At 51.8% G+C, this 22,755-nt stretch overlaps 1 protein-coding gene across 23 annotated transcripts in view; it reads right to left on the reverse strand.

Moving 5' to 3' along the window:
• Positions 1 to 5,130: 5,130 nt before the first annotated feature.
• Positions 5,131 to 22,755, reverse strand: part of Nfasc (neurofascin) — a 186,621-nt gene continuing 168,996 nt past the window's right edge. For all 23 annotated transcript variants that reach the window (XM_063271974.1, XM_017598650.3, XM_063271966.1 and 20 more), the window contains 3 exon segments: positions 17,067 to 17,198; positions 14,648 to 14,717; positions 5,131 to 11,139 (listed from right to left, as the gene is read on the reverse strand). In XM_063271974.1, coding sequence (XP_063128044.1) covers positions 10,908 to 11,139; positions 14,648 to 14,717; positions 17,067 to 17,198 — 434 coding nt within the window. In that variant the 3' untranslated portion in view covers positions 5,131 to 10,907.

Here is a 22,755-nt window from a genome sequence, read left to right on the forward strand (position 1 = left end):
AACCAAGAACCTATTTGGCTAATGAAGTCATAATTACTCCCGGCTCACTAACAGAATGAAAGCTGGGGGCTCAGTTAAAAGCCACTGATGGGCCCTTGAGAGTCGTCTGATGGCTCTAGAAAGGGCCTGCCTGTAGAACAGGAAGTGGAAAGGATTGGGAATGGGGAGAGGAGAAGGTAAAGAGCTGCTGCCCACAGTACATTGCTCTGAGGCCCTACACTGGTTTAGTCCGGTTAGCTTTGACTACCTGGCTGTGCCAAGCATGGCCCCACAGGGAAAAAGAGGGAAAGAGGGAAAGAGGGAAAGAGGGAAAGAGGGAAAGAGGGAAAGAGGGAAAGAGGGAAAGAGGGAAAGAGGGAAAGAGGGAAAGAGGGAAAGAGGGAAAGAGGGAAAGAGGGAAAGAGTCTGAGGCTGTGGTTCAGGAGGACTCAGGTTTTGTGGTTCGTGAATATTGCGTTTGGACCTGGTAGTCTGGCAGCGGTTAGCTTCCTGCTCTTTAAAGTTGCCATTTGCTAGGTAGTTCAGGCTGATCGTCAACTACTATGTAGGTGTGGCTGACTGAATTGACAACGGTCTTTGCCAGTCTTCTTCCCCTGAGGAAAGGTGTCCAATGGAAGGAAGCCTCAGTCTCACGCCCACAGTCTGTAAGTTGTTCCCAGGTAGAGAGTTCGACGCCAGGTCGAAGTGTAAAATGACTCAGGGGAGTAACTCCCTCTAATTCTATCAAAGGCAATGTTGTAAAACTTTGTAGAAAGAATGCCAGCTGGGTCAGCCAGGGACAAGCCCAGGCCTTCTTGACATCTAGCCATTTTCCCTTTGGCTATGTGGATTCTAGGTACACAGCCAGGCTAGTACAGGAAGGAGTGGGAAGGTGTGTGTGTGTGTGTGTGTGTGTGTGTGTGTGTGTGTGTGTGAAAGATGAAGGGCACTTTTAGCTAAATGAATGTGGGTTCCTAGGCCTGGAAGAGATATGACCTCAGGAAAATTAATTAATAGGACTGCAGGACAAGCCTCCAGCTCACAACAGTCGTTGCAGCTCCCACCCCCTGGAATGTCTCAACTTTAGAAGGCCAAACCACTCTTCACACTCCACTTCCCCAAACCACAAGGACTAAACCACGAAGGCAGTTCACACGGTTTTATGGGGACAGCCTAAACACCAATAGCACTTGGTCGCTTGGGGGACCACTAGTCTCCAAGATCAGTCAACACGAGGATATGTATCATCTGAAGTAGCTAGTGAGGAGAGGGCTGGGAACCACACAGGTTTAGGGGGCATAGGGCACTGACTCTGTGCTTCAGGGGGTTACAGCTGAGCAAGGCATGGAAGAGATCGTTGCCGTAGTGCCATGTTGAGGGCCAAGGGCAGCAGGGGAGCAAGAGAGGAGAAACCTCCTAGGATAGGTGGTGCTGGGGTTGAAATGATGGGATTTGAACTTGTGAACAATGGGGTTGTGAAAAGAGGATGGGCAGGGAGGGCTTCTGGAGTTAGGACTGGGAAGGGCATTTTGCAGGCAGGAGAGAGGAAAAGTGAAAGTACACATTGTTCTTGGATACCCATCTTAACTGAACTGACCTGCACATCAGCCTGTGCTGTGGTTACAGCGGCTGTCCCTGTTTTGTGCATAAGATGATTCAGCCGAAGAGAAGCCGAGTAACTTGTCTGGGGCCACACAGCTAGAGCCTGATCTATCTGCAGGATCTCAGCTCTTACTCCAGCTCGTGATAGGCTTAGAGGAGGACAGGACCTTACCGCTTTCACTGCCCTTGTTGGTTACCGCCCAGGACTTCTCGTAGGCACGCCTGCCACTGCAGGGTGCGGGAGAAGGGTGTATTGCTGCTGGTACAGAGGTTTGCAGAGGCTGCTGCCCTGGCACAGTGCCCTTGAGCTGTAGGGTTCATGCTTGATTCTTCGTGAGATGTTCATTCACACCCCAAGTGTAGCAGCGGAAGCGGGGTTCGTGAGTAGGCTGGCCTGGCACCTACTTCTGGCATTGTCCTTTACCTTGGGTGCGATATCTTACTGTTTGGAGTCAGTTTTCTCATGTGTAACAGGATATAGCTGCCTGCCTCAAATGGCGGTGGGAAGGATAAAAGGGGTGGACCTTTTAGGGTTGGCGATACAGCATAGCAGTAGAGTGTTTGCCTAGCATGTAGAGGGCCCCGATTTTGTCCCCAGCCCTGCAAGAAAACAAAAGAGCGGGAATGGTTCACATAAAGCCCACATCACGGTGGTGGCTGTCAGCATCTCCTTCTCTTAATGTGACTGTACTGTCCCCCAAAGGCCATCTGGTGTCCTCTTCTTGCCTTGACGCTATCTGTATTATAAATGGCTCAATTCTCCGCAAGGCTTGAGAAAGTCAGAACCCCTCCCACATTTTTTTGGTCTCTCTTGAAGGCTCCAATTCAGACTCCCCATTCTCAATCTGTCTTTCTATCTGGATGTCGAATTCACCGATTTTTGCTAAAACTTCTCACTCGGGGCAAATTCATGAATGAAATAGGGTGACTGCCTGCATGGAGGGCACACAAGCAGTGGTGGCTTCTTCCTCTTCCCTCTCCCTCAAGCAGCAGCCAGTATCACCTGCCCTGGGAAGGTTTTCATAGTAAGCACCAGAGCTTCTGATACACTGGACCTGGGAATTTTTACTATCTCCCACATGGTTTTGATTTTCCCTTTGCCTGTCTCAACTCCAACGATTCCCCTAGACTGCCTAGGAGTCTCCGATCTCCCTTCTATTAAACACGACTCCATCACCCATCTCCCTCACTGCCCACTTGCTATTTGTCAGCTCCCAGTTGACTCTAGGAGCTTTTAAATCCATACTGGGAATCTTTGAGAGTGAAATCACGCCATGTTCCGGCTGCTGCTGGCTCTCAGTAGGCAAGGGGCCTTCTTGGGTTCCTTGTGGTGAATTCCCAATACGCTCAAGCCAGGGATCAAGGTCCATGTGACCAAGTCTGGGTCAACCGTGCCATGCTTCTGTGTGCTGGGGCGTAGACAAATCAGTAGCAAATTATGGTGTGGCAATGGATGTGAGGGTTGGGGCTGGGCTGTTGGGCCGCAGCTGTGGCTCCAAATTGCTATGAGGCCCAGAGCCTAGTCCTTATTCCAGCAGGAACTGACATCAAACAAATGGGCCCTGATGCGTTAAGTTGTAAGTATGGGGGAGGGGGGCTCACAGTGGCCATGCCTGCATTTTTGCATGTAATAGACTGCTGAGTAGCGGGGGACAGAATGAATCCCCTGATTGCTGTATTGGGGACAGCTGGGAAATAGCTAGTACAGGCTTTGCTCTTAATAAACATCCGAAGATGGCTGTCTCCTCCCTACTGGGTCTGTTAAACCAACTCAGAGCTGGAGATTAGCATTTCTAATGGGCTGGGAGGCACAGTCTTCAGGAGACGGGGATGAAGGATGACATATTCAGGGGTCCCCAGGGGTCTTAAGAGAGGCAGGCGCTTTGTCTGGCCTCCACTGAATGGAGGTTGGTTTGCCTCAGATAAGATGCTCTCTTGTCTCTCTGCTTCTGTCTCCTTGGATGGCTCTGTACAGTGGCCAATGGATCCCATCACCCAGAGGTCTGGCCTGAAATGTCACTCATTCAGTATTCACCTATCCAGAACCAGCAGAGGAATAAAACAAATATCTGACTTTACCCAGCTATGTCTTGGTTTCACTCGTTCAATCAACTCAACCCTTTAGTCCAACGCCAGGCATTGGTCTCTGGAAGCAGAGATGGGGAAAATGTGTGTTAACTCAGGGCATTCACAGCTTAGGCAAAGAAATAAGCAAGATCACATGTCAAAGCCCACGGTGCATGAAATAACTGCTCGGGAGGTACAGAACCCGGTCTGAACCCCCGAACACAGAGCTGTTGAGAAAGACTACTCGTGATGGTAAAGCTGGATAAACTAGTACGCCAGGTAGTCCCAGCTATTTAGGAATCTGAGATAGGAGAATTGCTTGAGCTCAGGAGTTGCAGACCAGCATAGTGACACCATATATAATATATAGGTATGTATATATGTATATGTACATTTATGTATATATGGATATAGACATGTGTATAGAAAGGTAACCTAGAATAATGGCTACAGCTGCCTTCAAGTAGCTTGGGAGGGATGGTCCAGAAGGTATAAGGAGAAAGGCATTTCGAGTGGCCTAGAATCTAAGATACAAGGCCAGAGGTGGGGGCAGGTGGGGAGGACAGTCATGAACAGAGCTGTGGGCCATAATTTGTTCTGTGAACTCTTTTTCTCAGGACTCTCTTGGCTTGAACCAAAGGCGAGACAGTAGCAGACAGACATATGGAACCAATTTCAAAGATACTCTGTTGATTTGGGAGAGGCAAGAGGGTTCAGAGAAAATGTGTGACTTGCCAGGAGGAGACACACTTGGAAATAAAGGTCGTGGTCTTGCGAAATAGTGAGCGCTCAAGGCAGTGGTCCACCGAGAGGCCTCTCAGGAGGAGAGTAAGCCCCAGGGTTGGGGACATTGCTTGCCGATTCTTTGCTCAAGAGAGTTGGGTGTACGGTTTCAGGTGAACCTTTGCCTTTCTTCTCCACTTCTACCTATGCACTGCCGGTTCTCTTTCTGCAGAGCAGGACCTCCTGCCTTGCATCAGGCCGAGGACAAGGAGGGGATTCGGCAGTGGCAGGAAGAACGGTGTTGGGGACAGGTGCCATCGCCAGCTCCCTTGCCCCAGCCTCAACAGCATGCTGCTCTTTAGGCCGTGTGTACACACGTACACCGAGCCAGGAGTCTCCTTCACCATGTGCCTCTCTATCCCAGCCTCTTTGTTTAGAACACGAAGTTGTGCAGATGAGTTTTCCAAGTAAAGAGCAACTTCTAGATGGGGGCTCAGTGGCAGGATTCCATGATTTCTCCTGGCACCCACGGGAAACCCTTTGATTCTGCTTCTTTTTTGGTTGGCTGAAGGAGGCTCTTGCTATACAACCTAGGCTGGCCTTGAATTTACTATAATCCTCGAGCCTCTTGCTTCAGCCTCCTGGATGCTGGGATTATTTATATGGGCCACTTTGCCCAAGCCTCATTTCTGTCATTAGTCTTTTGACATCCCTCTTGCCTACCAGTCAAAGGAAAGAAACAAATAGTGGCTAATAGTGTCCATTTTGAACAACTTTTATTATATGTTTAGTGTTCTCTATACAAAAGAAATGTTTTTTTTTACAGTGATTCAAAAAAAATCAGAATAATTTGGCCTTTTCATTGCTCATGCAGTCAGTTTATAAGTCCATGTATTTATTAGACAGTCCTCCATGGCCCAGAAGTCCCTGCTGAAGGTCGTGCACGACACCCTCAGATACACGTCTGTCGCTGACAACGTCGGTTAATGACAAACAACTCACAAGAAGGGAAGGACACGGTGTAAGGGATTAAAGTGAGCCTGCCATGGAGAGTTAAAGGTGACCAATGGAGAAAGGGATTAGACCAACTCATGTGCTTAGGAATGGGGGCAGCATGGAGACACAGGGATACCACGTCGGAAGGAGGAGATGCATATGTCGGGGAAGGGAGGGGTAAGAGGTCCTCCAGGATCCACCATAGTTGAGGGCGGGACCAGGACAGAGAGCGGGCGTGTCACAGGTGACTGATAACTCAGCTCAGAAGAAGTTGGCAAAGAGCTGGGAAGCCGGGTAGAGGGCAAACACTGACTGAGGACATCACATTGGATAGAGGAGCAAGCAGGTCAGGGTCACCTGATCTGCTGCTACAGCTTTGAAAAAGAAACAGGATCGCACAAAACTCTGGATATCTTCTCCCAGACTTTTGTGTTTATTGCTTCATAGAAGTCTTTATGTCTGCTAAACTCCAGCTCGGCAGATCCCAGGGTGGGAGGCTTGCCCGGGCCCTGCTACCCCTCAACACCTGCAGACTTGGCGGTCAAGGGCAGAATGGACAAAGAAGCCCCTCCTCACCCTCCCTTCTGAGGAATACAGTGTGCTGAGGGCCAGGCGCATGATGAATCAAGAGACACCATCCCCGGGCCCAGTCCAGGTTTCACAGTAACAAACACCTATGGGGTCATCATTCTACCTTCCAGCATTGGGCTACCTGGGACTCCCTGGCTAAGTTAACCACAGGCTATCACAGACTGGCTGATCTCAGACTCAGGAAATGCCTCTTTGTTGTTTGCTGGGGGGTGCTGGAAACATAAGTGAAATGGTAGAGAGAGGTGACAGGGTGACAAGCAGGATGGATCTCAGGCAACACCTGCTGAGGCAGCTGTGGTGAGAAGAAAGAACACTGGACACGGAGTCAGAAGGCCCAGAAGGGCCCAAGTTCAAGTCCTAAATGCACCCTCCCTGGCCAGACTTCCTCCCTGCACTGTCATTCCCCCGTCTGTAGAATGAGTCATTTTAAACACATCAGCTCTGAGGTTCCTGCACACGAGGACTCAGATTCCGTCCTGAGCTAGACGCCTTGTGTCTGTTTCATCTCCATCTCCCTTCTCAGACAGCAGCCTTTTAATACTAACTCGCTGATAAGAGAAACAATGGTTTCCGCCATGGCTGGAGATAGCTGGGGGGGGGGGGGTCTTGCAGCTTCCCCGGGCACATGTCCTTCTCTGTCCTCTCCTGAATGCGTCTCTGAGAGTCCCCTTCTGAGAAGAGGAAGCAGTGCAAGGGCACTTTTCTGGGCTGAGGTTGTGCAGGGCGGGGACAGCCATGGGTCTGGTTTCAGGCATTGAGTTGGGGAGACACTCTGCCCAAGCTGCCAGTGTTCCCCAGGGCATCGAAGCCCCTGACAGTCCACATTCTCTGTAACTGGCTTGAGACTTCTTGTTTTGGAGTGGGAACTGCCTACATGGGATTCCTAGACTATCGTGTGAAATTCATGTAAGGACTTTTGCTTCACTAGAAAGACAGCACTGTGGCCTGGCTAACGGTTGGACCTAATCCTGGCCGTGGGCTTGCGTTGGGCAGAGCCTGCTGGCCTTCGTTGGAGGACACCCCACTCTGAAGTGACACAGATGAGGTACGGACTCTGGGCGGCTGGCATTCTAGCAACCTGCTCTCCTTCTACTGAGAAGTGAGTGTGGGTCTCAGTCCTAGACCATGGAGGGACCGAGAAGCGTCATGTCCTCAGAGCAACAATGAAACAGCTCCCATAAATAGCAAGAAAACCTTGCTTCCCCATCAAGAGGCTCTAGGACAGCCGAGCTTAGCTGAGGGCTCCCAGGAGAGGCCAGGAGACTCAAAGACCTGTTTATCCCTCCTTCAGATCTCTTTTCTACCTTCTGTTCCTAGGAACCATAAGGACTAATCTGGATAGCTTCTCCCTCCCCTAGGCCCCCCTCCCCCAGCTGTTAGCAGCTCATCTCATGTGCACCGAGGTATGTATGGATACTCATGCTGTGAGATGACATCATGATCCAGAATGCTCCCTACTGGGAGCACCGCTCTGCAACAGGGTCTGCTTGTGTGAGGGTGTATGCACAGGCATATGGTGGATGGGGAGGTTGTGCCCACAACCACCCACGGACGTTTCCCCTCCCTTCTCAATGCTGACTGTGTTTAGGGAAACCAGGAACACGTTCTCTTATTCCCCTTGAGATTACGGTAAGCTGAGTCCCTCACTGGCTGACTCTTGGCCCAGGAATCATTCCAGACCTTGTCGGGAGGGGTGGTCCCTCCTACACTGACCTCTGGGAAGGAGAAACTAGGCAAGGGCAGGAGCCAGCCTGGCTTTCCCTCCCTCTAGTGTTAACTCAGCAGAGAGACTGATGTGTCCTGTTTAGCGTAGTCCGGGTGGGATGGGGGACGGCTGATCCTGACGGGTACTCCTATTCTCCTCCAAACAGGAGTATTCAAGGAAGGGGTTAAATGTGGGAGACAGACACCCTAAAGAAGCACAGCGCTGGCTGCTGAATCCATTCATCTTGACCATCAGATTTGCTGGCCCAATGCAGCAAGTTCTCCCTTGGAAGCAATCAGCAGTCTAGGCAAACAAGAACTCAATGCTTCCAACTGAATGGTCGCGCTGTGCCGGCAACTCACCTACTCCATTCCAGTAACATCGGCCCTGTGTGGGCAGGGATTGCATCTGACCTCACTCGTTCACATGGTGTTCATGGTTTAAGCTTTGGCCCAGACTAGACGCTCAAAGGGCACTCAGAATCCCTGCACTATGACCCACACCGTCCCCCTGCTCCCACCCGACAGATGAAGCACTAGCAGGATCAGGTATCACGTTGGGCGGCTGCTTAAGCTCCAGGGGCAGGGGTGGCAATACCGGTCCTCTCGCTGAGTTGGGGGATAGACTCTGGCAGGCTCTGTGAAAGTGACCTCTCCCCTCCCTGGAAAGAGTTGCCTCCTGGAAACCTCACACCGCTGAGCCTGCTCTGTCTGGGCACCTGCCATTTCTCTGGTTCTCCGGCCCTCGGTCTGTCCCTGCCAGGAGAGCTGTGATCTGCTGTGGTTGGGACAGCGATCAGCACCCACAACACAACAGCCTGAGGGAGGGACTGACTGACGGACTTTTCTTCCTAGGCAGGGGACAGTGCTGAGCACGACAGAACTCTGGAATGAGGCACAAAGACAGCCTAAGGATTTAACTCTCTCCCAGACCCTTAAGACCAAAGCAGCCCTCCCCAGCTGCAATGACAGCAGAGTCCCTTCCTCTAACAGCCTGCTGTTGGTGCAATGGGTTTACGAGCTGGAGGGTGCTGTGGAAATGTCGCCTGAGAAGCCGACCACTTCGTCCAGGTCCGAAGTGTTTTCTGGAAAGGATGAGCCTTTACTTCAGCTATTTTCCCCGAACCCTCCCTTCAGGAATGGTGACCCACACTGCAGTAATGCCCAGCTGTGCCCCAGAAGTGCTAGATTAGAGCCAGGGAAGGGGACCCTGAGCACACACCCGCCCCTACCCCCAGCCTTCCTGTTTACCCTGTCCCCTTTCACCATGAGAGTTGTCCCTGGGCAGCAGTGCTGGCCATGGGTTGGTCCAAAGGACCATGACACACTCTCAGGTTCAAACATTATCGGCTCATCTCTGAGATATGATTTCTTACCTGCAAAGAGTGCGTGCCTATGGGCTTGATGTTCACCCAAATGCTTATCAAGTGATGCGAGCATTGTTAATACCTCTGCGGCTCAGACATATGGCAAATGACGCTCTTGAAAAGTCTCTAGAACGCGCAGGGCTGGTCCTGCCCAGGCCCCTAGCTAGTACCTGGAGTTGGAGGCCACGCCAAAGGCAGGTGATCCATTCGCTGCGGTCAACCTTGCCCCTCCCACAACCACCTCAGGCTGCAGACACAGCTACAGAGCGGCATTCTGGCTCAAGACCTCCCATCTCTTTGTGTCGCTGAGGCAAGGTACCTTTGGTTTCAAAAGTGGGTTAGGTGGGGAAATGAAGGCAGCACCTTCAGGCTGAGAACTGCAGGTCTGCGAGTGTCTCCGTTGGGGCAGAGAGGGGTAAGGGTGTGTGTGGAGTGGCTGCTCCTGGTCCTGGGGGGTGGGGGGGACACTTGCATAGGCTGCCCTGGTCCCGAGACACACATCACTGGAGGCATCAAGACTTGCAGAATAGGGCTAGGGATCTGGGAGCTGCAGGGTTAGATCCGAGCTGTGTAAGGCATACAAAGGGCTTTTGTCCTTCTGGGCAGGGGCATCACAGCACTGTTAGTAGGGTGCACCTCATGGTCCCCCGATATGTAAGTGTACCCTAATGAAAGGACAGATAGGCTCAGTCTGGGGGCGGCAGATCCCCATTCATATACCATGTCAAACACAAGTCAATGTCAGACACAATTGAGCAAGAGAGGACGGGAGGGGGAGCAGCACTGTTGCCCCCAGACACACCAGTCACGCTCCTGAATCACAGGGCTCCAGCTCTTGGAGGGTAGTAGCAGCATAGACCCTGACCAGGTGGAGCAGGTGTGGTCCTCTCTCCTTCACCCTGGGTTTCACTGCCAGAGACAAAAGAGGCCCAAACCCAGCCCTTCCTCTTCTCCGGAGGTTTGCTCCACTACCCAGGGACCACACCCTGACTTGCTTCTTTCTTGGGGTCCGGTCGCCACAGTCCTCATCGGTCTCTAGTCCTTTCTCATCTTCGGAGCAGCTCCTGCACAGACTCTCTGGTGGCAGGGGCAGAGTAAGAACCAGGAGGCGAGAGGTAAGCCCCCCTCCCAACCGGAGCAGGACGTGGAAAGGAGTCCCGTTCAACCTCTTCCTGCCAAAAACACTGTCATTTTTCCAGAAAAGAGCCAAGCCCAGCTCAGCATGGATGCGGCCGAGACAGATGGGTGGGGAGTGGGGGTGGGGGAGGCATATGGCGAAAGGCATCCTTCGGAAACACGCTGCCTCGTGGCAGCTTGAATACTACAGCCTCTCTGCACGTTGCGTTACGGATCAATCCTTTTATGCTCATCATTCTGTTTCCTTGGGGAGAGCCCACTTCTGCTTTTTCCGGGGACTTTTTTTCTCCCCAAAAGTAAAAGAAAATGGAGACAATGACTTGGAAGGAGAAGATGCACAAAGCAAAGAGAGAGAGAGAGAGAGAGAGAGAGAGAGAGAGAGAGAGAGAGAGAACATGAATGAGAATATTGTAAGCAATAGAAAGAAGTGAGTGTGAGCCGAGATCCAGGGTGGCCATTGTGGTGGGACGCTCAGGGTGGCCGTGAGACAGGGCAAGGGACTAGGGCTCCCTCCAATGAGCGTTAACTTCAGCTTTCCCATCTAATGGCACCCAAGGGTAATGGGGCATCACTAGGAGGGGGTGTGGGTAGCTGGGTGGTCACTGGTCCTCACAGCTTGGCAGACCCCCATGTTGTACCCTTGTCCCTGAAGGTGGTTGTGGCTTGGTGGCAGGTCTGCAGTGGCTTCCTCTCCCCTCTCCCCTCCTACTTGCAAAGTAGTGCTGTGCCTGGGATGCTCCATCAGGCCAGGGAATAGATGGCATTGACTGGAGATGTGGCCTCTGAGCTCTCATTGCCCTCGGTCTCCTCCTTGTCCTTTCTGACAGTGTACTGGCCAATAAAGGAGCCATCTTCGTTGAACTGGCCCTCGCCACCCTCGCCGTAGTCCACTAGGCTGTCGTCACTCTCCTGCTGCTTGATGGTGCCGTCCAGAGATGTCTGGCTGCCCTGCAGGGGCTTGTTGTCCTCGTCACTGGCCAGAGAGAGACAGAGTCAGGCCCAGACTGGCCAGCACAGCCCAAACCAGGTGGGGTAGGACGGGGCAGCTTGGCTTCCTACCAAGCACACAGTGCAGGAGGGTGAGACTTGGAGACCATCTGGTATTTATCCTCCCTTGCCCGGCAGACTCTACAAAAGGAGAATAAGCATCTTCCCCAGAGTAAATGGCACACTGGGGAAGGTCCGGGACTACACTTCTAAACTCCTTGTCTGAGGTCCTTTCCCTGAGACAGTCCAACTGCCTGTGGCAGGAGTAAGCAGTTGGTCATCTTATGAGAAGCAGAACCACAGCTTGTGAGACATGGGGCAAGAATTCAGGGGTTCAGGTTCCAGCGAGTCTCACCCCTTGCTTTGTGATCTGACTATAACCCATCCGTCCATCAAGAGGAGTGGAGGGTGGAGCTCCTGTGGCTTGTGATACGGGACAAGTCCCGGTTCTTGGCAAGAAGTAAGCACCCTAAGGACACAGACTCTGGGGCTGGAGAGATGGCTCAGTGGCTAAGAGCACCCCAGCAACCCCGTAGTGGCTTACAACCATCTGTAATGGGATCTGATGCCCTCTTCTGGCCTGTAGTATGCATACATAGAACAGTCATATATATAAAATAAATAAATCTTTTTTTAAAAAAGGAAACCGACTCTGCCTCTCCACTCCCATCTCTGCATTACTCGCCTGGGCAGAACAATGCTAATACTCTGGGCAAAGCAAGTAAAAGGTTGGGGCTGGGGGCTGGGGGCTGGGGGTGGGAAGGAGGAACATGCAGAGAAGCATGTGAGGCCTCATACTTTACGAAGACACTAGTAAGGCTCAGAGGATCCTATCATCCCCTTCTAGGCCCTGTAACAAGAGTTCGGGACTTTGGAGTGGCATTGGCCTGCAAGAACAGATGCGCAACCATACATCAGCTACACTCTCTAGCATATGAGGGGCCACTCCACCAAGCGGTTCCACGAAGCTACTCCCTCCTGGATGAAAAATTGCTTGACAGAGAGCCCAGGTGATACTGGTTAGATTTCACAGGCACCCCAGGCTCCCTGGTAGGAAGCAGCTATGGGCCAGCAGTGGAGGTCTAGAGGCCTGCAGAAGGGACCGCAGTGGTTTTAGGTAGTCTGAATGGCTACACTACACCCTCTAGAGTCCCAGCAACAGTCCTTCCTGGCTGAGCTGCCATTTTAACAGTCCGTGTGTTTTAACAGCAGTCTTGGGCTACCGGGAAGGGGCCTTAGAGGGAGTTGGAGCTGAGCATAAACAGATGGGAGACAGACAGACAGACAGGCAGGCAGTTGGCTAGACCAGGCACTCTCTCTTTCAAATCTCCTTAAGCAAGGCCTATTCTTCTAGACCAAGGTCCCTTTCCCCTCAAGAGCCCTGTGCCACTGAGCTCTCTGACTCTGCCCGTGGGTGCATTTAGCTGAAGTCCTTAGATCCTGTATATGAATCCCCTTAGATTACCTAATGGGGTGTTCATGCCCTGTCGTGGCATGTGGGTGAACACACACTCCCTTTTCCTTGCTAGGCCCAAAGCATTAGCAATTGCTAAAAGCAAGTGGTTGCTGAGGTGGCAGTCTGTGTCTTTGGGATGCTCACTTCTTGTCACGAACAGAGACTTGTCCTGCAGTCACAGGCCACCAGCGCTCCATCTCCTCTTGATGGATGGCTATAGCCAGGTCGCAAAGCTGCTGGGCCGTATCTACTATATGCTGATCGACTGTGATCTACTGTCATGGTCTATCTGTGTGCTCTGACAGCAGGACCGCTTAGGAAGGACAGTGGCAGAGGGAAGCGAGTGAATCTCAAGGACTGAGCTGAGTTTGGGCAGGAAGCGGAACTCTGCGAACAGTCCAATTCTTACTGCCAGGCTCCTCCCCCATGCCACACCAGGGCATGAGCAATGCTGGGGGTGGGGGGTGTCTGGTGTCTAAGAGGACTCCTGTACTGGGTCCAGGAAGTTCAACTTCACTGTGGCCAGAGAGAGCTCAGGCTAGTCAGAGGCTTCGGCACCTGGGGCTCTTGAGGGGAAAGGGATCTTGGTCTAGAACAGTGGTCTAGAACCTTCCTAATGCTGTGATCCTTTAATACAGTTCCTCATGTTGGGGTGACCCCCCTTCCGGCCACGATATTATTTCATTGCTACTCTGTAACTGTAATTTTCCTACTCTTAGGAATTGTAATATAATGTTTTCCTACGGTCTTAGGCGACCCCTGTGAAAGGGATGTTCTACCCCCTTTACCCTGCGAAGGGTTGCAGCCTATAGGTTGAGAACTGCTAGTCTCTAGAAGAATGGGACTTTCCTCAGGAGGCTGGACTGAAAGAGTACCTGGTTTAGCCAACTGCCTGCTGTCTGGCCCGCCAGAGACCTGCAAGGTCCAGGAGGACAGCCATGGGGAAGAAGCAGGGACTCATGAGAAATGAACCCATCAATAAAGCCAAGAACAGAGTAGAAACCCACTCCTTGCCCTTAGGCACATTTCCTTAGAAAAGTAGTCCTTCTGACTTCCTAATTTTAGCCTTTCCCTAGTAGGACTCCTGGACTCATTCAATATAGGCTCGAGGAAAAGAGTCCACAGAGTCAAAGCTGACCTGGAGGTAAGAGGTGCAGAGAAAACCAGCTTGTCCTGTCCTCACCTTCACTCCACTGGGCTGTACCAAGGGTCTGGAGGGGAAAAAGCCCACAGCCTTTTAACTGGGGGCCAGAGGAAGCTCTCAGCACTGGGAGGCTGGACCCTGCCAGGTGATCCCAGGACAGCCAGGGAAGGAGGAGGAGCCTCTCACAGGGATGTCAGGCTGTATGGACAGCTGCAGCCACGAGGTGCCAGATGGTTTCTGGGCAGGCAGAAGCTCTCTACCCATTGGCCTGCTGCTGTGTCCTGAAGAGCAGGTGGTTCAGAGGGAAGTGAGGTCAGAGGATGATGGGGTGACCTGTGCCCAGAGCTAACAGGGTTGCGGAGGGGAAAGGAGGGTTGTGTTATATTTTCTTCTATCTCAAACGGTCTTGGATGAGATTCTCTGACCCATTCCTGAGCTCAGAATATACTGGTCATCCCAACGGACCAGTGGCAACCTGGGAAAATCCTGACTGAAAGTTCACATCAGATCTGAGAGGGAGCACGGGCACAGGACAGAAGCACCAGCTGGCAGCACAGCCCCGGCCCCTTCAGCTCTGCCACTAGCTCACAGGGTGGTGAGCCTTCTTGGGTCATTCATTATCTTGCAGGTGGGGAGTGGGATGCTGGCTGGGAGGAGGCCTGACGGTCAAGCTCACATCACAGAAAAGGGGCGGGGCTCATTTTGACTGCAAAAAGTGAAAATAGGAAGCCCTGTTCAGTAGAGGGTTCAAGGGCTTCTCCGCCTTTCTGGGAACACACACTCAGCCAAAACGGCTGCTGCAGAGGTAAAAGCAACAGCACAGCGGGCTGCGAGGGAGCTGCTCCAGGGCAGCAAGCCCCATAACCAGGGGAGGAGAGTAAAGAGATCACTCACCTGTAGTCAAATGAACCATCTTCTTCTTTGGGGTCTTCAGGGCCCAAGGGGACATCCTTCTTTTCTCGCACTGGTTGGTAAGAGAAAAGGAGGATGGGCGGGGATGATTAAAAGAAATGCCTCTGTTAGGTACAATGTTTCTAAACACACAGCCCAAAGGCAGCCTTGGGGGCTGGAGAGACGGCTCAGTGGTTAAGATCCCTTGCTATGCTGGAGTCCATTGCGCCCATGTAGAAAGCTGGGCATTGTTGTATGTGTGTGTCTATAACTCTGGAGCTGTGGTGTGTGTGTGTGGAGCGGGAGGGCTAACCTGGCTCCAGGTTCAGTGAGAGACCCTGTCTCAAAGTAATAAGGCAGAGAAATGGTAGCATAGGTCAGTCAGTCGCTTCTTTGGGCCCTTGTGCACTTAGGTGCACGCACCCACATACAACACCCACACACACCACGGACCCCTAGACACCATCTTGGGCTCGGCACAGACAATGACAAGCTTCTTTCTAACAAAGCATTACTAATGCCTCCAGGCTCAATCAGTTGCTAAGCTGACTCTGCCTCCTTCACACCCCACAGGGTCTTTACACCCCAGCTGACAGACCTCTCAGCTCCCTGCCATTTCTCCCTGAAGTTGTCCCGACATACACTAGAGAAAGCGTCATCTCCTCTGCCAAAGGCAGATACTCCCTTGTTCAGCCCTTTCTCACGTTTGCCCTACACTATAATTATCTCTATATGTTTCCTCACTGGTGACAGAAGCCAGCTAGCTAGCTTTCTCCTTCGGGACGGGGGTCTGTGTTTCTCCAAAACTCTGAGCAGAGCACTTGGGAAGGAGGCTGCTTCCTAGGCCTCTGGGATGGAGGTGCTCACCTGTGAGCCTCTCTTGTTAGCATCCTCCCTCAGCCTATATGGCCTCTGGGTGATGATGACATAACCAAGGCCTGTCCTGCTCTGCTGTGGTTGGTTCTTCTGAACTAGCGGTAATGTTGAAGGCAGACATCTTTCCCCCAGTATTCTGAGCATCCAGCACGCAGACTTACATGCAGGAGTTTTGGTGCAGGAATGGGATAATCAACCATTTGAGAGGGGTGAACAAGCCATAGAGCCTGAAGCCTGGTTCCTGGGTTGCCTGTCTGTCTTCTGACTGTATAAGCTACTTACCCCAAAGCTAGAGAGAAGGGGCGGGCTCGGGAGAACTTTCTAGACCGGGGCACTTTCTGGGAGGGTAAAGGCAGGCTCTAAGTTTATCTGCTGGGTCCCTCAGGGGTTCAGACCCCCCTGACTCACTAAGTACCCTCGTGTCTGGACCTCTACCCAGCTGTGGCTTTCTCTCTTGCAGAAGAAAAAGGTCTAAATATAGTGAAACAAAGTGAAAGAATTCGCTGCTTACCAACAGAATTAAATTTACACCCCCCTCACTGGGCAGAGGCATAGTCAGGACCCAAGAGTTTGTGGGTACTGGTCAGGGAAAGCTGGGGCTGGAGAGATGGCTCCATGGTTAAGAGCATCCTTCCAGAGGTCCTGAGTTCAGTTCCCAGCAACCACATGGTGGCTCACAACCATCTGTAATGGGGTCCGATGCCCTCTTCTGGTGTGTCTGAAGACAGCGACAGTGTACTCATATTAAATAAATAAATCTTTCCCCCTCCTACTCCCTGCATGTTGGTTTGCACCCCCACCCCCACTCCAGGAGGAAAAGCATCTCGGTAATATGTCTGGTGCTGGGGCTCTAGGGAATGTGCAGTTTCATTTCTTAAGTTCAACAGCATGGCTACTCTCGGGTTATTCTGTCATTTCACCCACCCTGTCATAGCCAGATGGCTCTCTTGGCCCATTGGGGGGGAAAATCACTATTGTTCTGACATGGCAATGGGAGAGGTCCTCGTCCTCGACACTGAAGGAGGCACAGGGGAGATATGTTTCTGTGGGACTTTAAGGAGAGCTCAGGGTGCTATTAGAGACTGCCTGTCTTACCCAGAGCTGCCGAGTCTGTGGTGATGGGCACCAAAACAAGCTTCAGCAGGGTGTGGCCACCATTCTGATTCTCCCCTGGTTACCCTGCTTCTGTCTAGCCCCCCTCCATTTTTTAACGTGGCCACCTTACTTCCCTGCCACCCTGACACAGGGTCTTAATGACTCTCAGACTGAAGAAAGTCCCTGTGCTGAGCAGACAGGAGCTAAGTCAAGGGAAGGCCGGTTATCTCAGTAGGCGCTGAGTTCCTTCCATGACTCTCGGGAGCTGTCTAGACTGCACCATCCATCCTGCTGGGGCAAATATAATTAACACAATTGCTTGCTGGCAGCTTCCAAGAAAGACCAACTATGCCACAGGCCTGAAGTTCTAAGCCTAAAAGATCAGAGATCAGACCTACCCTGGATCAGGCGGGGCGGGGGCCCGGCGACTCCCTCCCGCCGCACATCTCACCTGGGTACTTGCCGCCACGACTCCTCTTGATGAAGCAGACGATAAGCAGGATCAGCACCAGAAGGGCAATGGCACACATGAGCCCGATGAACCAGCCCTGGGTGGCGATGTCAGTCTGGTTGTTGGTGTAAGCTGGTGGGGAGGGTGGGAAGCGAACCATGAGCCACGGCTCGGGGAGCGGGGCGAGGGGAGGTAGGGGAGGTGCGCAGCTGTTTCGCAGCTCTGCCGGAGGACCTACTGCTACCACCTAGCAGCCCTGTGGCCCAAGCTACTCTGCTCGCAGGACAAAAGAAAACAGTAAAGAAGCCAAGGGTCAAAAGATCAGAAAAGAGGCAAAGAAACGGGGTGCGAGGAGCGGAGAAGCAGAGCAGCCCTGTGGGATGGAGACGGTTACCAAAGAGGAGACATGATATCGTATAGGCTGCACGCACTGGCCAGGGCCTGGTGTGGCAGCATGGTTCTGGTGAATGGGACTGCATGGTACCTGTCAGGGGGCTGAGCGCTGCCACGCTGCCTAACCGCGCTGGAGGACACCTTGCAGGCACAGTCTCCTGGCCTGGCAGGTTTTGGCAGTGGGTCCTAGGCCAGATGGAGGTTCAGCTGGCCCTGTGCCTTTTCAAGTCTCCCCAGCTGGACTGTGTGCTTTCTGACATCAATTCAAACCCAGGTGCTCAGGTCAGGCAGGCGGTGATGCTCTGGCCCTGTGCCTTCAGGTCACCTCACAGGGATGTTCTTGGTGGGCTGTGACAAACTGACTTGCCTTCTCTTCTGTCCATGCCTGGCGGGTCATCTCACAGGTCCCTTTGTGGTCTGAAGGGTGTACACATGGGTCTAACACAGGAGCCCAAGAGTCCTTTGACAGTGCCCATGATGTCCAGGGGCTGGGATTTGAGTTAATGGCAGAGTGTGCTACGGTACCTACGCACCCTTCATTCTGTGGACTAGAGGACAAAGGGGATCCTTCCAGAAACACAGCCTTTTGTGGGAGCTGAGATTCGAGAAGGGAAGGATCCACAGACTAGGACATATCCAGGGAAGCCCAGAGGAACCCTGGGAGAGTTAGGTGACAGCAGGAATACGACAGCCTATGGACTGAGTCACAGCACTAGGCCACCTCCTAGGAAGCACACCAGACCAGTGACACCCCATGTCCTTGCTCCTGGGTTTATTTTACCCTTTGCCTGTACAGGATGCAGACTCATAACTCTTCTCAGGGCCAAGCTGAGGACGTCACACCAGGAAGGCCCTCTCAATAAACAGTAACGAGTGATGAGGCCCCCAGCTGCAAAGTAACTGAATCCATAAGAAATATGGCTGCTAATATCCTGAACCGTGTATGCTGTGGAGAAAAGGCCCAGCCCTGTTTCCATTCCTGTTTCAGTCCGGTGTTCCTCGCACAGGAACCCCAGTCCCCACGAGGTATTAAAATACTTCCTTGCTTCAACCCTTCAAAACTCCTAATCGCTATGAGAGAGAGAGAGAGAACGCTACATTCCTCATCCAATCGGGTTCTGACGGAGAGCTGGCCGCATCACCTCTAGCTGAGGACCCGAAGGGACCCGTCAGACCTCCTGAGACAGCTCTGTGCTGCTCAGGAGGGCTTGTCATCTCTCATGGCCTCGTCATCTCTCATGGCCTCCAGGTCCTGCCGGGTCTGCTCCTTGATCACAGGATGCTGACTCAGGTTTCTCTAATCACCATGTCTCAGCTACCATGGCGAGTGAGCCACCCTCTCCCACATCTACCCCCAACCCCCGACTCTGACCTCAGGCAAGTCTTGACTTCGGGTCATCTTTTAATCATCTCCACAGCCAACTCCACAGCTGTGAGCCCAACACTATTCCCTGACCCCTTGGCCTGAATTTCCAAGCACGTTCTATGTCTAAGGGCTGTTGTCAATCTCTCCAACACAACTCTGACACTTGATGTGCGGCACCCATGCATCTTGGTAACCACGGGTGCAGTGGGGTTAGTGTTACCACTTCTGTATGTTCTTCAGATAATGCCACACTAGTTCTTCCCCGCCCCCGCTGTGTGGAATTCACACCTTCCTCACACCTTGTTCCCACCCTACCTAAGAAAGATTGCCATCCCTCTGCCTACTTTTCACAGTCTCCCTCCAGAGCCGTTGATCACTCCAACGTAAGCCTTCTCTGGCCTATCCCCACACTCTCCCTATTACACACAAGTTAATGTTTAATTGTCCTGTGTCCTGGTTTCCAGCTGTGCCGTTCCAGGCTTGCGAACAGGGTGTCTTTGAACTCATACTCAGAGCAATGCTAATAATAAATGGCCAGTGACGACTTACGGATAAACACATCAACTTCATCCTAATGTAAGAAAGGTAACCTGGGACCCACCCACTCTTGGTTCTCCCCATACAAGCCAGTGGCCAATGGATGCTCCTGTCTACGTACCATGCCTAGGCAGGAGGTGAGGGATTACTTCACATGTGTTTGGACAGTAGCACCCACATTTTGCAGAGAGGTTGGTTTGCATCTCTGCAACGACCCGTTTGCACCCCCATCTTCCTTATGTTTGTTCTGAGACTCTGGCAGCCAGCTCCACGACATGCCCTTTCGCTTCAGAAAGAAGGTCGTGATGCCTGGGGAAAGTGGTTATAGGGGCAGTTTAGAAGGCAAAGGTAGCATTCCCGCTCCTGACAGGACCGGGTGAGGTTGAAATGTAGCCTCAGACTTGATTGGAAAAAAAAAAAGGTAAGAAATAAAGATTCTTGCGAGCTTCAGACACAAAACCAAGTGAGATCAACTGACCGCACCTTCTTACAGAGTGAGATTCTCAAGAATAGAACACAAGAGAAAGATAGGATGATCTCAGCGTAGGCTGAGGGGAAGTCATTTTCACAAGGCTCCAGAGTAATTATACTTGACCACCAATGCCACATGCAATTGATCTGCTAAACTGGCGCTGAGGGTCTAACGCTATATATACAGCCTTCAAAGACGGCAAAGACAGCATTTGTACTCCCCAACTCCAACCGGAAATGACAAGAGTTGCTCTTATTCTGCCTTGGACCTGACAAGCACAAGTCCCAATGCCTCTTGCTCTGGTCTAGAAGCATTCTCATTCAAGCTGTCTAAGCCATACCTGGAGCAAGAGTAGTTTTCCAAATTCCAGCCACAGTAACTCTGTCTTGTAGCAAAGCTTCCACCTAATTACTCTATATACTAGACCGCCACACAATAAGCCAGCCTTCCTATGGCCAGGCAATGTGTTTTGAGACCGGGATGGAGTTCGCAGAAAAATAACTTCCTCGGTCTGGTTTTGTCTGTGCCTTATGTCGTCTGAGCCTGTCTGTGGTCACCTCTACTGCCTTAACCCTAGGCAGTACTGAAATGACATTTGCATCCATCCTACTGTAGACTCCGGGTCTATTGAGTGTTGTTAGGCTTGGTCATAGAGACAGCTGGCAACTTGGGTAAAATGCATCTGTCCGAAGTTGTCTACCATCCTTTCAACGATTGCTAACAACCTCATTTTATTCAAACTCAAACATGAACAAGTTATTCTAGGGGCTTGGGCGCCAATTCCAACTTGAGGCAGATGTTAATTTTACCTCTCTCCAGAAAAGTTCATCCAACCACACCCTCTGACCTATTTTTAAAAAATGGGAAATTCACTTTCTAACCAGCTCCCATGCCTGGCTGGAAGAATCTGGCTTGGCCATAGACAACATCATTGAAGGTCATTCTAGAGACGAATGAACAAGTAATGTAACAGTGATGAACTCTTCAAAACAACATGGCTGCCTCCACTCAAGCACCATGTCACCCTTCTCCATACTGTCTCATCCCTCGGGCGGTCCCTCGGACCTCCCTGAGCTCTGAGAAGCCTACTGCTTGATTTCTGCTCCTGCCAGCCCCTCCATCCCAGCAGTGAAGCACGCACAGGCCTGTCAGAATCTAGGGTCATACATTTGTAGCCTGTCAGCCTTCTGGCTTCAGAAGCTTTAATAAGAGGGTGATTAAGTTCCCAGTGGGATCTTTCTGGTGAGGGTTAGAAAGCCTGTTAGCATTCCCAGAAGTCCCCTCTCCTTCCTTCCTGAATCACTGCAGCATGTCATCTTTGGACTAAAGTGATGGCCTGTGGTTGGCTAAAGGACCTGTGGTTGGCGCCCAGATAGGTTCACAAAAGCTTTGCTCTGATGACGCGCAGAGATCTGGGCGTTTGTGTGGGCTTGCCTCTGGAGTCCACCTACAGGAAATTGCTTTTCACACATATTATTTACAGGCATACACAGACTTCAGAGAGTGAACCCCCTCCCCCCCCACCCTGATGTGGACTGTGCACAGGAGTTTCCAGCTGGCCTAGGAGGAAGCAAATAACCTGAACTCAGAGACAAGTTACTGAGCCCGGATGTTCCAGCTTGCCCGGGAAGGGGTCTGGGGAGACTTGCTAATGCTATATGCTTCTGTGGCTCTTAAGGCTGGGTCTCTCCAGACCCAGCACAGAGAAAGAAAAATAGGTTTCAAAGACGACACTCAGACCCAAGTGTCCAGCCATTATTACTGCCCCCCCTCCCCACTGCATGCTTTATACTTGAAACAGATTAGGCCAACCCCAAAGGCAAGGTCTGGCCCTTTTCTATCTGACTTTCTCTCAGGTCTTATCCACAGCACCGAGAGGGGCAAAGCCCTGAAAATAGCCTGTGCTGGGTTTCCCAGCGTCTCTAGGATGGAGTTCTACCCTTGGGTGTCATCTTTGTTTCTTGCCCGTGAATTAGACTCAAGTTTGTAAAGAAACATGAATACATCCAAAAGCTTGGGATCCTCAACCAGGTCAGAGTCCAGCTACCTGTTCTTGGTCAGCTGCCCAGATGCATGGCTTCTCACGTAATATGACGGCCCTGGTGGCTCACTCAGACATCCTGCCTGAGTGGGGCCTGGTTCATTTTAAGCAAGGAGCTTCACAGTCAAATTTTGTGACCTGGAAATGTGTGGGACGGGTAGAGGCACACTAGGGAGACACATCCGGAGGGACCAGGCTAGAAGACCTAGAAGAATCAGGGATGCAGATGGACAGTGACTCCCTAGACACTAGCTACCGGCATCAGCCTCATGTGTCTTGGCGAGGGAACAGTGATGAATATTCAAGTCAACGTTTAGAAATTCACATAAATCATCGTGGGGTTCCCCCATCCTGTGCCGCTAATAACCCGCATCTGACTAGGCCATCCCTAGAGGCCATGGCTGATCCTTTTCTCACTTAATCCCTTTCCCTACCTCCCCTTAGCCCCAGGGCTTAGACTACAGGCCACTTGGCGGTGTCGGTCTGATTTGAAAGATGCACCCAAACCCAAACACTCACAGACAGGCAAGGGCCTCTGCGGTTTTTCAGATTCCCTGCTACCCCCACCAGCGGAGAAAATTCTAAAGCTGGGTCTTTCCCGAGCCCCAGGCAGCCTGGCCATTCGATATAATGAGGCTGCTTCTCTCACCAGGCTGAGGCTCCTACAGAACCAGACAGTTGTCCTGCCCTAGCACGACTGCAAAACAAAACCCAAGCGCCCAGACCAAACTGAGAATGAAATGAAGTAAGAACAAAAACATGGATGTTGTCACGGCAACAACATACACACTGGACCCAGGTTTAGTCAGTCAGGGGATTTCTGAATCAGGACCCTGGGTTGGCCTCTTCCCCTCATTCTACATGGAGAGAGCAAGTTCCC

Source organism: Rattus norvegicus, chromosome 13, assembly GCF_036323735.1.
Source record: "Rattus norvegicus strain BN/NHsdMcwi chromosome 13, GRCr8, whole genome shotgun sequence".
Lineage (NCBI taxonomy): Eukaryota > Metazoa > Chordata > Mammalia > Rodentia > Muridae > Rattus > Rattus norvegicus.